This window comes from Euleptes europaea, chromosome 17 (assembly GCF_029931775.1).
Source record: "Euleptes europaea isolate rEulEur1 chromosome 17, rEulEur1.hap1, whole genome shotgun sequence".
Classification (NCBI taxonomy): Eukaryota; Metazoa; Chordata; class Lepidosauria; order Squamata; family Sphaerodactylidae; genus Euleptes; species Euleptes europaea.
In genome coordinates, this window is record NC_079328.1 from 35,667,654 (window position 1) to 35,683,020 (window position 15,367).

The 15,367-nt window shown below is 45.6% G+C and overlaps 1 protein-coding gene and 1 non-coding gene across 2 annotated transcripts in view; both read right to left on the reverse strand.

Annotated features, from left to right (window-relative positions):
* The window catches only part of CMTM4 (CKLF like MARVEL transmembrane domain containing 4), a 48,778-nt gene extending 36,621 nt beyond the window's left edge, over nt 1-12,157 (reverse strand). The window contains exon 1 of the mRNA XM_056862782.1: nt 11,981-12,157. Coding sequence (XP_056718760.1) covers nt 11,981-12,157 — 177 coding nt within the window. The remainder of the gene's footprint in view (nt 1-11,980) is intronic.
* On the reverse strand, nt 8,528-8,600 carry TRNAM-CAU (transfer RNA methionine (anticodon CAU)). The gene has a single exon. It is a non-coding gene; the product is annotated as a tRNA-Met (tRNA).
* Nucleotides 12,158-15,367: the final 3,210 nt, after the last annotated feature.

Genomic DNA, 15,367 nt, shown 5'->3' on the forward strand with positions numbered 1-15,367 from the left:
AAAAAGGGTTTCATTCTAGTTCAGATCCTTCTCTGCTATGAAACCTCAAGGTGAATAAGTACAATATAGTCAACCGGCACAATATAGTCAACCGGCACTTCCATCCTATATAGGATAGAGGCACCTCTCAACATGACTGGGTTATTATTTTGCGTCAGCTGCCTCAGAGAACCTTCTGGATCAAAAAGTGAATCAGAATGAAAACAAATAAATTGTTCAGAGGACGTGCTCTTGTTTATTTTTTAAGCATAAATGTGCACTGCTACCCTTCTCTCAAGGGTGTAGCAGCACTGAAATCGAGAGAGGCACCATTTTTCTTCCAGTGGGTAAATCAGATTCTCCAAACAATTAACTCTATTAGGTGGTAAACATGTCCAGGGGGCATCAGAGGGTAATGTGGCATCGCTTGAAGCTTCAGGTCTTTAATTACATAGTTACCAATCCACAGAAGCGCCAAGTATCAAAAGTCAAAGGCAATAAAAAAGCCCATCTTTCACAGAGCTCACAGACAATTAAACAGGCTTCAAAATTGACTGAGACTGGAGAGAAGCGCAAGAAGATTGAGAGTGACAGTTACAAAAAGAGACAATAAACTATGCAGCACCATTATGTGCAGGAAGTTAAATATAGAAGGCTTTGCTGAGAAAAATTAATAATAGGCGACAATGAAACTAGTAGAATAAATTTCAGAAGGTTAGCCCAAGGGAGTAAAAAAGAAAAAGAATCTTGCAGCAGCTTAAAGAGCAGCTAACTTGCTGTACTGTAAGCTTCTGTGGACTTCATCTGACATACTCTAAAGTTTAAAAAGGTAAAGGTAGTCCCCTGTTCAAGCACTGGGTCATTACTGACCCATGGGGTGATGTCACATCCCAACATTTCCTAGGCAGACTATGTTTACGGGGTGTTTGCCAGTGCCTTCTACACTTTACCCCCAGCAAGCTGGGTACTCATTTTATCGACCTCAGAAGGATGGAAGGCTGAGTCAACCTTGAGCCGGCTACCTTAAACCAACTTCCGTCGGGATCGAACTCAGGTCATGAGCAGAGCTTGGACTGCAGTACTGCAGCTTACCACTCTGCGCCACAAGGCTCTCTAAAGTTTATGCCACGATAAATAGTTTGGATAAAATCCAAATGCTTAAATTTATCTTTAATATCTATCCCACTGAATTATCCAAGGGTCCTGTGCAGCTTTAAAGATATGGTGGGGACTGTGAAGCACGAGCTTCCATGGACTAAACTGCACGTCATCAAAAAACAGTCCAAGGAAGCTTACGCCCACAATAAATTAGAGGGTCTTTAAAGTGCCAGAATGCTTCTTGATATTTTAGTGGAATGAGATATGAAATAGACAGACAACACCTCTAAGTGTCGTCTAACCGCACAGCAGAGAATTAAAAATGGAGCCGTGAGGAACTGGGGGAGTATGGCAACGATTAAGTGCTTGAGAGGGGGGATAGATGCAGCTATGAGCACTACAAGCAGGTTGCTGGGAAGGGAGAAACAGCAGCAGACCAGTCCTGTTGATGCTGTCTTTTTAAGATTTTACTTCTTCTCAAATGCACATCTCACCCCGCCCAATCACCTCCTCTCTTCCCTTCCACCTTCCCCCCACTCCCTGCAATTTTCATCAGTGACCGAGCATTTTGGCAAAAGGATTGTTTCAGCAGAATTAACATGTATGATACAGAATATTCTGCCCAACATTGCCCTGTTGAACAATTCAATTCAATTTATTACAGTCATTGACCAGCAAAGCAGATATGCAAAAGGATTAACATTGATTTAAAAAATAAAATATAGCAATATATCTTTCCATAAAATACTAATTTGAAAAAATGTTTATAATAAAATTAATATTTGCTTATTATAACCCATTCAGCTATAGATTCCACTTCCCTTATCAGAATCAGACCAAGTACTTCTATGTTTAATACATAACCTTGCATATTTGGTGACTTTATAACTTATCTCATTATTCCTATCAGAAAGTATTTTCATTAGTTGGATGGATCTTTGTCTAGTTGGAGGGCCAGCCAAAATGGGTAGTACGGAAAGAGAGAAACATACCAATAGCAGCAACTATCTTACATAAAACAATCCCAGTCAGTATATTCCTCCAAAAGCCACAATATTACGGTAAGTGACCGCAAACACACTGGGATGGTTTTATCTGGGGGTGGGTACAAGCGCAGAATGCCCCACCATGGTAAGCAAGGGGCTAGTTAACACCCTGTAGCACTCTCCCCAAGTAAAGTAACATTTGTTGATTCAAATATAATCTCAAATCCACCACCTCTGAAAGAACCTCAGAGATGCCCAACATCCTATACCAGCTTTTCCCATTTTACCCTGGATACCAAGAACACAATAACTTTAAGGTGCTTGTAAGGCAAACTGCTTTCAGTACAGCAAACTGGGATCCAGTACAGAACAGGAAGGGCTGGTTCAGCCTGGTAGCCCCCAACAACTGTTATTGGCCTCCTCCCTGGTTTTTGACAGTATGTGAGTATATATCTTGTACTGAATTATTGTATATGTAGGTAAGTAAAAAAAAAAGGTAAAGGTCCCCTGTGCAAGCACCCCTAACCCATGGTATAACGTCACATCCCGACATTTACTAGGCAGACTTTGTTTACGGGGTGATTTGCCAGTGCCTTCCCCAGTCATCTTCCCTTTACCCCCAGGAGGCTGGGTATTCATTTTACCGACCTCAGAAGGATGGAAGGCTGAGTCAACCTTGAGCCGGCTAGCTGAAACCAACTTCCGTCGGGATCGAACTCAGGTCATGAGCAGAGCTTGGACTGCAGTACTGCAGTTTACCACTCTGAGCCACGGGGCTCCTATATATGTAGCTACTTTATTTTAAATGTTTTTAATGCTGAAATGTTTGATGTTCACCACCTTGAAGTTCTGTTTGGGTGGAAAGGTGGCATAGAAATGTTTAAAATAAATAAATATTGATGTATGGAGCTTTTTTGTCGTAGTCGTCCCCCAGGAAATGGAACGTGATGAAGTATTTGCTGAGCAGATAAGAAACCGCCCAAGATTAACATGAGCACAGTATGTCCCTTTCCCTAGACAACTCCCAGTTTCAAAATTTCTCTTTAAGAAAGGGAATTGAGGCTTGTGGAATGTGAACTTCCAAATCGAATCAAGACCACCGCAGGGAGACTCCACCTGTCTGAGGTTTAAAGATTGTCATTAAAACTTTGCACACCATGCCTTTGCCAGCCAAAATGGCTTACTGCATGCTCTGGGAGAAAAGGGAGAAAAAAATAAAATAGTAGGATAGAGAAACAGAAACCTCGCTGGCAAATTACTTCAACATGTTCAATAACTGGTAGAAAGTACCACGACAACCTGCAGCTAACAATTCAGAACAGCCACTCACTGCCGTCACCCACAGAACACAGTATGCTTCAAGGAAATCATACACCATATTGATAAGCATATAAAACTCCTGGGCAACTCAAATATTAGCTCTGGGTTGCAAATTGGACAAACAGTCTAGAACTTGGAGACTTAAGAGGGGGTTTCCCCCCCAGAATAATCAGAAAAATTACCTTCTACCCTGGGCTGAAACAAAGCCACTCAACAATGTGTTTTAAATTATGCCCCCAAAAGTACGAGTTTTCCACTGCTCGATTTTTTTTGGAAACACATTTCAGACTCCCTACTCCGGTGACGAGGCTTCCCGCCACAGTGTTCGAACTGCCTGCCAATTATGTGTCAGCGGACACCCCAAATTACACTATTGCCAGCCATATCGTATCCTTTCAGAGTAGGGAGGCCTGAAATAGACCTCTTCCACAGTTTGCAGAACACCACAATTTCCTACCAAACTGAAAGAACAAGAGCTACAAATTTCAGTTTGCAACTATCAGTCGTATACCTGCGAAAACAAATCTACTTTAACAAACCTAGAAAAGATGGTAAAGGCTAACGCCCGATGTGCACAAATAGCCTTTTCTGACTAGATTATGCATCTATGCTTCTTGTATTGACATATCGTACCTTGTCATAAACTGCAAACTCCTTTTTGCCCCCGATATTCTTTAAGCCATGTCAATAAAGTCCAACAGCATGCATTCTTGGTGCCAGACTGCAATTTGCTCAAAAGAAGCAATTTGAACATTAGCCAAAAATGTCAGACTGCATACTGATTTTAGACAGCTAACCACTTGTTTGGCACATTGGATGACCACTGGCAGGGTCCCTAGATGTTGGAAGGGCGGGTATGTATATTGTGATGGCTTGGGAAAGCAGGGGCTTGTGTTATGGAAATATATGGAAGGGAAATGGAACATAGATGCACTTGGACAGATAGTAGAAGAGTTGTTTTTTATACCCCGATTTTCTCTGCCTTTAAGGAGTCTTGAACTGGCTTACAATTGCCTTCTCTTCCCCTCTCCACAACAGACACCTTGTGAGGTAGGTGAGGCTGAGGGAGTTCTGAGAGAACTGTGACTAGCCCAAGGTCACCCAGCAGGCTGCATGTGGAAGAGTGGGGAATCAAACCCAGTTTACCAGATTATAGTCCGTCACTCACATGGAGGAGTGGGGAAAAACCTGGTTCTTCAGATTAGAGTCCACCGCTTCTAATTACTATAACACACTGGCTCTCAGATAGCCACGAGGAATGACCCAACGCTGTGCCATGTAAAGGGATCCCAACTCCAGTCATCAGAATGCTCACAACGCCTCTCTCTACTTTCAGCTAACAAGTTCTTTCACATCACTGCGTGTAAATTTTGGCACAACAATACAAAGGAAATCCTACAAGATTAGGAAACTTGAGTGAGCCATATATAGGCTTTGTAGCTATAAGTTTTATAAGAGATTGCATAATTCTGTGATTCAACAATTTTAAATGTTTTTTACCATGAGTTAATTGATATTCTGGAAGTTTGAATTATTGTACTGATTCTATTTTTATTGGTCTCGGACTGTATTAAATAAATCTGAATCCTTGGGAGACATGGAGAGGACCCGTATGGCTTATTGAAGCTGCAAAGTCCAGCACTACTGCTAAAGCCTGGCATCATGTATGACATGCAAGAAAGATACACATTGCTCCCATGTCAGTTTCCTTTAGCCTTCATTTTCAATATTTTCCTTCTCAAGGCTTAAAGGTAAAAACTTGGACTTTAAGAAAAAAATTAAAAGAAAGCTCAAATATTAATAATTCTACGCAAGCCAAGCCACCTATACAACATGGAAGGTTATAATGCCATGGGAAATTCTCAGTTATCTTGTGCAGTACCCCATGTGTAATCATATGTTTTCATAGCATGTCAATGTTACTCTCTTTGCACACTTTACCAGTAGCCCTTGCCTAGTGCTTTATATTGTTTGCCTGAGTTTATACAAGATATTTACAAGTGGCTTTGTACTGCCCCGTGGCGCAGAGTGTTAAGCAGTACTGCAGCCAAAAGTTCCAAGGTCAGTAAAATGAGTACCCAGATTGCTGGGGGTAAAGGGAAGATGACTGGGGAAGGCACTGGCAAACCACCCCGTGAACAAAGTCTGCCTAGAAAACGTCGGGATGTGACGTCACCCCATGGGTCAGGAATGACCCAGTGCTTGCACAGGGGACCTTTATCTTTGTACTGTGGCATGAAGGAGAACTACGTCCAGTTGCGCTTTCTTTAACATTAATAACGCAGTACAAATATACATGACAAAAAGAATAGAAAGCATTCACAACCCCTGAAACTATTTTGAACTGACTGAGCAGAGGTCAAGTTAGCAGCATTTCTTAATATCAGTACAAGTGTGAAAGCCAGCATGGTATAGTGAGTACAGTATTGGAATATGATCTGAGGCCCTGACCTGGTTAGCCAAGGCTAGCCTGATTTCGTCAGATCTCAGAAGCTAAGCAGGGTCGGCCCTGGTTAGTATTTGGATGGGAGACCACCCAGGAATACCAAAGTTGCTACGCAGAGGCAGGCAATGGCAAACCACCTCTAAAAGTCTCCCTACAGGGTCACCATAAATCGGCTGTGACTTGATGGCAAAAAAAAAAAAAAAAAAAGATCTGAGAGACCCAGGTTTGAATCCTAATTCTGTCATGGCAGGCTGCTGGGTGACCTTGGGCCAGTAACACACTCTCTGCTTAACCCACCTCATAAGGTTGACGTGAGGATAAAATAGAAGAGAGGAGAACAATGTAAACTGCTTTGGGTCCCCACTGAAGAGAAAAACAGGGTATAACTGAAGTGCAGAAAATAAAGAAACAGTGAACTTGGTATTTGAATTAACTGAAGGCAAAATGGCCAAACAACAGACTAAAGAAATCAGGATAACACGTTCACCTGTATGTCACTTCAATGCAAGTTAAGCCAAATACATCATTTCTATCAGATCACAACAGAGACCAACTCATAGTAAACGTCAGTGGTATGAGAACCTCATCCCTCCAGGGGATCTTATGCCACTCTGGAAAAATAGGATAACCATCACCACCAATAAGGACTACATGGATGTAGCCAGTGATGGGGCTCTTTCCCACCCTCTTACCTTAATTTTCTAGCCAAATCCTCATAACTACCCATGGTTCTTTTCATACCATATGATTCTTGCTAAGACTAAATAATAAGTTGTCTCTGACATTAAAGCTCTAAATTAATTTTCTGCTTAAATGTACAAAACTTTGCATTCCTCCTCAGTGCCTCTGATCTTGAAGCACCATTTTTAAAAGGTAACAAGAACTCAAGCGGAGCAGTATACAAACAGGGAGATAAGAACAATGGCACCTAAGTGACCAGTACGAAGGAAGTCAAACAAGCCACTGTACAGCCAGTAAAAATTAGTACCACTATACACCCATTTTCTTTTGTTATAAAAGCTGTTACTGGCAAGAGGAGTGTGGTAGGTACAATATGATCAATGCAGACAAAAGACTTAACCATGTGGGTCCACAGCAAAATCTAGAAACAAAAGTTGTGCAATGCCCCTTAATAAAAGATATTACTGGGCTTTTGTTTTAATATCTTACTGTGTAAATCTCAGATGACAGTGGAAGATTAGAACTCTCAAGGCACTAAGCAACCAACAAAAGAGCCAGAAACAGCATTCCCAAAGAAACACAATGTACTCAATACAAATGAGGAACTTTTCACAGAATAACCACTGAGTGTGGTTATGTGAGACATACAGACTTTGAAGACTGCTATCCATATCATGCACTTTTCATGCCGGGAAAAAATTAGGGCAGTCACGGCTGTTTTTCCATCACAAGTCACATTGCAATCGAAACCTGTGTTGCTCATGATCCTGTGGATGGATCGACAATTGTTCTATCGCAGGCCAGTACAAGTTGGGCAGGCTTTTCCCCCACCCCCAAGCCTCACTAACTCAGCTGGTCTGACATTAGAATTCCCTGTTGACAAGGGCAGAGATCAGTGGTTCTCCATCATGTGCCTCTCCTACAGAACGTCACCTTGCAGTTAAAACAAAATACACTTTGCATGTCAGGTTTAAAGCAGGCGGTACACCCAGATTTCTTTCTTCTTTCACAGTGCAGTCCTAAGGAGAGTTGCTCCAGTCTAAGCCCACTCATGTCGATTGGCTTAGACTCGAGTAACTCTGCATAGGATCGCACTGTTAGCCACCTACATTAAAATAACCTGAAGAATGTAGAGACAAGATACCTTCTAAACATCCACAGAAGTTTTTCTTAGTGATTGGAAACTGCTTGAAGAACATGTAGCCAGGATAAATTCCCCTCTTAACAGCAGTAATCCGTGGCTCAGTGAGGATACAAATGCTTGGCACACAGAAGGTCCCAGGTTCACTCCCTGGAGTCTCCAGTTAGAACACCTCAGGTACTGGGAAAGACCTCTCTCTTCCCAAACCCCTGACAAGCCACTGCCAGTTAGAGTACACAGAACTAAGCTAAGGAGACTAACAGTCTGACACTGCATAAAGCAGCTTCATATGAAAATAACAATCATAAGCATGATTGCCATGGTACTTCCCACTCCACTGATCCAAAACCAAAGGGAAGAGACCCCAGCAAAAAAAGTAATTTAGGAGACTAACTAATGGGTGATGAGTGTTTGTAATCAACAGTCATTACTAAAGCAAATATGTTAAACAGACTGAAAGGTGGTATAAATATACGCACCTTGACTGAATCAAGATGAGAAACAACCAGTGCAAAACAGATACCAGAAGAGGAGAGGTGACCTCATACCTGCCATTCTTCACTTAGTCATAAAAGGTGACCTTCCTGGGCTTAAATGAATGCCAGTAATCATGAAGAATGTCATCTGTTACCTAAAAATGTCCTTCCCCTACCTCACATGAACACATGAAGCCACCTTATACCCTTGGTCCATCAAAGTCAGTATTGTCTGCTCATACTGGCAGCGGCTCTCCAGGGTCTCAGGCAGAGGTCTTTCACATCACCTACTTGCCTAGTCCCTTTAACTAGAGATGCCATGGATTGAACCTGGGACCTTCTGCATGCCTAGCAGAGGCTCCACCACTGAGCCACAGCCCCTCCCCTAAAAATTGAACCATGCCCCGTGTGAGGCTCGAATTCACGACCATCAGATTATGAGACTGAGGCGCTACCTACTGCGCCAACGAGGCTCCTAAATCAAATCAAACCTCCTTAGCAAATCCTTCCCAAAAATAATTATGAAACTTTGTGCAAGAACAACAGTGTGTGGGGGAGAACAGGAGGGAAGATACTATAAAGATATCCATAAAGCAAAAGATCTTAAGAGATGATACAAGAGGTAGGGGGGAAAGGCCAATGTCTCATACCTGGGTAGTAATGGGGGCTAGGTGGGACCAACAATACAGAAACTGCAAAGTCCACTTCATATTTAAGTCAAAGGTCCTCTAGTAAAGAGAGATGTGATCCAGGTTAGTGCAGCCCTGGCCTCCACATCAGGAAGCCCCTGCTCAAATCTTGCCTTTGCCAGAAACTTAGCAGATATTTTGGCCACTTCTCCCCACACTTCCATCTGCAGTACAGTGATAATAACACTCACTTACTTTACAGGGTTGCTGGAAGACTTGCAATAAAATAATGTACACAAAGCATTCTGACCACTCTAAAGCATTAAATAAATGCTAAGTGTTCCACCATTCTTCCCCAGGGAACCTCTCCTCCACATCCAAGAACTGCTTAGGTTAAGACATAGAATAACATTTGGATCCTCTGATTTAAAAAAAACCCTACTAGGTTAGTCAAAAGTACTGCGAATAGCCAGCCATTCTTGACTACCGTTGTTTCCTACCCACTTGATCTATGCACTGTTATCCCATCTTTCCTGCAAGGAGCTCAGGGAAACCCACATGGTTCTCCCTTCACTATCCTGACAACAACCCTGTGAGGTAGGGTAGGCTGAGAAAATATTATCCTGGGTCTCCTCATCTTCCCCCAAATGCTACCCAATAAATTTTCATCCCACCCTTTCTCCACACAGCTCAAAGAACTGTTGCCTTCCCCACATCTGAACCACAGAGTCCAACCCTTCATCCAGGGAGTTCAGAACAACCCACCCAGTTCTCCTCTCCTCTGTTTCAACTGTACAACAACCCTGCAAAGTGGGTAGGCTGAGAGTGTGGTTAGTCCTAGTTCACCCAGCAAGATGCTTGGCAGAGTGGGGATTCAAATCCACGCTTCCCTGGTCCTAGCCAGGCACACCACACTAGAAATTCAAGGAGGCTTGCTGCCCATGAAACCAGCTGCTTCTACTGAGAGATCCCAGCCAACAACCACAACGAAACAAATACACAGAGAAGAAGCAATCTGATCCAGTTTTAAAGCCATTGGGAACCAGGGGGCAGTCCCCAAATTCCGTGGATACTCTAAACTGGGCTATGGGATGGGGGGGGGAGTGATGCTTTCAAACAAAAAAGGGGGTGATTCTTGGAGGGCAAAAGACCCTAACATGATAATGAAGATGGATCCCTGGACTGTGGGAGGACCCCAACTTGATAATGAAGGTGGATACCTGGAGAACAAACCAGAAGACCCAATCACAATAATGAAGCTGGATCCCTGAGGAAGAACTGAAAGATCCTGGCATAATAAATGAATCAGAAGACTCCTCAATACAACACTGAAGGTGGATCCCTGGAGAAGAACCAGAAGACCCCAACACAATAATGAAGGTGGGTCCCTGGAGAAGAACTGAAATAAAAGGTAAAGGTCCCCTGTGCAAGCACTGGGTCATTCCTGACCTATGGGGTGACGTCACATCCCGACGTTTCCAAGGCAGACTTTGTTTGCGGGGTGGTTTGCCAGTGCCTTCCCCAGCTGTCTTCCCTTTATCCCCAGCAAGCTGGGTACTCATTTGACTAACCTCGGAAGGATGGAAGGCTGAGTCAACCTTGAGCTGGCTACCTGAAACCAACGTCCGTCGGGATCGAACTCAGGTCGTGAGCAGAGCTTTTGACTGCAGTACTGCAGCTTACCACTCTGCGCCACGGGGCTCCCAAGAACTGAAATAGCCTGACATAATAAATGGCAACAAAGGTGGATCCCTGGAGTAGAATCAGAAGACCAGAACACGATAATGAAGCTGGATCCCTGGAGAAGAACCAGAAGACCCAAACACAATAACGAAACTGGGTCCCTGGAGAAGAGCGGAAAGATCCTGGCATAATAAATGAATCAGAAGACACACACCCCCATACCACACTGAAGGTAGATCCCTGGAGTAGAATCAGAAGACCCCAACACGATCATGAAGCTGGATCCCTGGAGAAGAATCAGAAGATCCCAACATGATCATGAAGCTGGATCCCTGGAGAAGAACTGAAAAGTCCTGACATAATAAATGAATCAGAAGACACACACACACACACCCCATACCACACTGAAGGTGGATCCCTGGAGTAGAATCAGAAGAGCCCAACACAATAACGAAACTGGGTCCCTGGAGAAGAGCGGAAAGATCCTGGCATAATAAATGAGCCAGAAGACTCCTCAATACGACACTGAAGGTGGATCCCCGGAGAAGAACCAGAAGACCCCAACACAACTGAAATAGCCTGACATAATAAATGGCAACAAAGGTGGATCCCTGGAGTAGAATCAGAAGACCCCAACACGATAATGAAGCTGGATCCCTGGAGAAGAACCAGAAGACCCAAATGCAGTAACGAAACTGGGTCCCTGGAGAAGAACTGAAATAGCCTGACATAATAAATGAATCAGAAGACACCCCCCCCCATACCACACTGAAGGTGGATCCCTGGAGTAGAATCAGAAGACCCCAACACCATAATGAAGCTGGATCCCTGGAGAAGAACCAGAAGACCCAAATGCAGTAACGAAACTGGGTCCCTGGAGAAGAGCGGAAAGATCCTGGCATAGTAAATGAATCAGAAGACACACACCCCATACCACACTGAAGGTGGATCCCTGGAGAAGAATCAGAAGACCCCCACACCATAATGAAGCTGGATCCCTGGAGAAGAATCAGAAGATCCCAACATGATCATGAAGCTGGATCCCTGGAGAAGAATCAGAAGACCCCAACACCATAATGAAGCTGGATCCCTGGAGAAGAACCAGAAGACCCAAATGCAATAACGAAACTGGGTCCCTGGAGAAGAGCGGAAAGATCCTGGCATAATAAATGAATCAGAAGACACACACCCCATACCACACTGAAGGTGGATCCCTGGAGAAGAATCAGAAGACCCCAACATGATCATGAAACCGGATCCCTGGAGAAGAACTGAAAAGTCCTGACATAATAAATGGCAACGAGGATAGACTCAGAAGACACACACACCCCCAACTTGATCACGAGGCCGGGTCCCTGAAGAACCAGAAGACCCCCAACACAAGAACGAAGCCGGGTCCCCGGAGAAGAACTGGGCGACCACCCAAGGCGGGTCCCCAGCGCAGAGCGGCCAGCCCCCCCCCCGAGCCCGCCGCCCCCCCCCCCGAGCCCGCCGCCCCCCCCCCGGCCTTCCTCCGGGCCCCCCGGCCGCCGGGTACCCACCACCTGGGCGATCTTGAGCCTGCCCAGGGCCCCCTTCAGGTAGTCGGGGTCGCATCGGAGGCCGCGCCGCTGGCCGACGGGCTCGGTGGTGGGCTGGTAAGGGCTGCTGGCGCCCGAGATCATGGAGGTGCTCGACGCCTCCCCGTCGAAGCCCTCCAGGTCCTCGCCGCTCCTCATGGCGGCCTCCTCCGAGGGTGGGCCGGGCCGGGCCGCCGCCCGGGAACTCGGGGGGGGGGAGAGGGGGGCGGACCCCCGGCTTCAGCGGAGCGAGGGAAGCGGCGGCGGCGAAGGCATGTCGGGGTCCCCGCCGAGGCTGAGGGAGGGAAGGAGGGAAGGAAGGGCCGCCCGGCCGCTTTCCCGCCTCACGGCGGAGTCGCTCGCCTGAGGGGAACGCCTGAGGGGAAGGGGAACGCCTGAGGGGAACGCCTCTCTCTCCCGCCCGGCCCTCTTCTCGGCTCCCCTCACCGGGCGGCCGCCGGAGACGCCGCCCCGCCTTCCCCCGCCCGCCCCTCCTCCTCCTCTCGCTCGGCGGCGGAAAGGGAGGGAAAAGAGGCCGAGGAAAAGCCCGCCCCGGCGCGGCGGGGAGAAGTAGGCCGCGCTCGACGCTTCCCTCAGGGAGAGGCGCCTCAGGAGGGAGGCGGCTGAAGGGGAGACGTGGCGGAGGTCAGTGGAAACCACGCGCGGCGCGGGGAGAGGCCCCCGCGCTCCCTCTCGCGGGATGCCCGCCTGCTGAAGCTGGAGGGTGAGAGGTTCAAAGCAGATAAGAGGGAGTATTTTTTTTCACACCACGCATCGTTAAACTGTGGAACTCCCTGCCCCAGGAGGCGGTGATGGCGGCCAGCTTGGAGGGCTTTAAGAGGGGAGGGGACATATTCACGGAGGAGAGGGGTATTCGTGGCTACTAGTTAAAATGGATGCTGGTCCTGATGCAGACCTATTCTCTCCAGGATCAGAGGAGCATGCCGAATATATTAGGCGCTGTGGAGCAGAGGCAGGACAATGATGCTGCAGTTGTCTTGTTTGTGGGCTTCCTAGAGGCACCTGTGGTTGGCCACTGTGTGAACAGACTGCTGGACTTGATGGGCCTGGGTCTGATCCAGCAGGGCCTTTCTTATGTTCTTATTATAATTAAATTATATATAACTATATTAGGTGCTGTGGAACACAGGCAGGATGGTGCTGCTGCAGTCGTCTTGTTTGTGGGCTTCCTGGAGGCCCCTGGTTGGCCACTGTGTGAACAGACTGCTGGATTTGATGGACCTTGGTCTGATCCAGCAGGGCTTTTCTTATGTTCTTAAGGACTCGGCCTCAGCTCTTCGAGGCTGGTGCTGGTAGCGTAGGGATGCCAACCTCCAGGTACTTATAAGCTACTGAGGTGAAACATAAGACCATATACGTGACTTATATACAACACAATTATATACAATGTGTACAGTTCACACAAAAAATGTAGAGAAGTTTCCAAAGGTTTCAACTGAGTACCACAAATATATAGAGGAAGTTCCAAAGGTCTCAACTGAGTCCCAAATGAATACTAATATTGTAATCCTTGTGTAAAGTTCATATAGAGCCACAATCATCGATGGATACGGCCGTTTCAGATCCACAGCAGTGGAAATCTTTCTTCAGTCCTTAATACAAAAGTGCTGTTACATATTCATCATTCCTTCCCACACTGACATCTGATTGCTCATACTTACCCTGTGTGGGAAGGAATGATGAATATGTAACAGCACTTTTGTATTAAGGACTGAAGAAAGATTTCCACTGCTGTGGATCTGAAACAGCCGTATCCATCGATGATTGTGGCTCTATATGAACTTTACACAAGGATTACAATATTAGCATTAATTTGGTACTCAGTTGAGACCTTTGGAACTTCCTCTATATATTTGTGGTACTCAGTTGAGACCTTTGGAAACTTCTCTACATTTTTTGTGTGAACTGTACATATTGTATATAATTGTGTTGTATATAAGTCACGTATATGGTCTGTTTCACCTCAGTAGCTTATAAATATTTGCACTTTGTGTATATACAGTTTCCTGTACTGTTTTTCTAAACCTTTTGTTACGAGTACAGAGGTGCTGTTTTTCTCCCCCCCAACCTCCAGGTACTAGCTGGAGATCTCCTGCTATTACAACTGATCTCCAGCTGATAGAGAAAATGAAAATTTTCCACTTGGAGAAAATGGCCGCTTTGGCTATTGGACTCTATGGCACTGAAGTCTATGGACTCTATTGGACTCTATGGCACTGAAGTCCCTCCCCTCTTCGAACCCCGCCCTCCTCAGGCTCCATCCCAAAAACCTCCCTCTGGTGGCGAAGAGGGACCTGGCAACCCTATGGTAGCGACTCCAGGGTTTTGCTTGTGCTGGGCTTCAACATTTCAGCAGGGAGCTTCATCTGTTGAATTGTGCAGAGAAGCGCTTATAAGGCCCACAAGTCACACTTCAGAGAGCGCTTTAAAAGCCCTCACAGCCTCCAGTAAGTATGTGAGATACAGACTATACTGGTCTGTATAGTCCAGTATCCTGTGTTACACAGTAGCTAACCAGTTGCCCTGGAGGACCAACAAACAGGGCACAGAGCCAGGTTGCCAACTCCAGCTTAGTAAATTCCTGGAGATTTAGAGGCAGTGAGGAGAGGGAGGGGAGCTCAGCTGGGATGTGATGTCACTCTAGAATTTCGGCTTCTCCTAAACTCTATGGTATACTATAGAGTCTGTCCTCTGAAGCTCCCATTGGAACCTCCCCTGAAGATAGGGGAACTGGTCTCTGTAATTTGGAGATCAGATGTAATTCCAGGAGAACTTGCTAGGAGGCAACATTGAGGAAAGGCCTTTCTTTAACGTTGCCTTCTAGCATAGGCATTCAGAAGTTTCCTGTCTCTAATTGTGGAAATTAGGCACCATGGCTAGCAGGTTTACTACCTCAGGCTAAAGAGATTCTCTTTAGCCACTATGGCTGAGAGCCAGTGATGGACCTCTCCTGATGAAGATGTCTCATCCCCTTTAGAAATAATCTATGGCAGTAGCCATCACTGTGTCCTCTGGCAGTGATTTCCACCATTTAACTAGACATAAGGAAGTACTTTGTTTTCTGTCCATCCTGAATCTATTGCCCTTCAAGCTCGTTATATTTCACCACTTCTTCTCCCCTTTGCATTTTATGCATATCTATGTAGTCTTTCTTGCAGTTTGCAATGCTAGTGTGATTTCATTCTAACATACAACTTCCTAATTGGCCATCAGTTCAGAAACCTGTTACAAGCACATTGAACACTGCTTGTTTCTTATAGCAGAAGATGGGCTGAAAATTATTTATTTTGATATTTATATGTTGCTTTCCTCCTTAATGGGATCCCAACATCAACATCATTCTGCTGT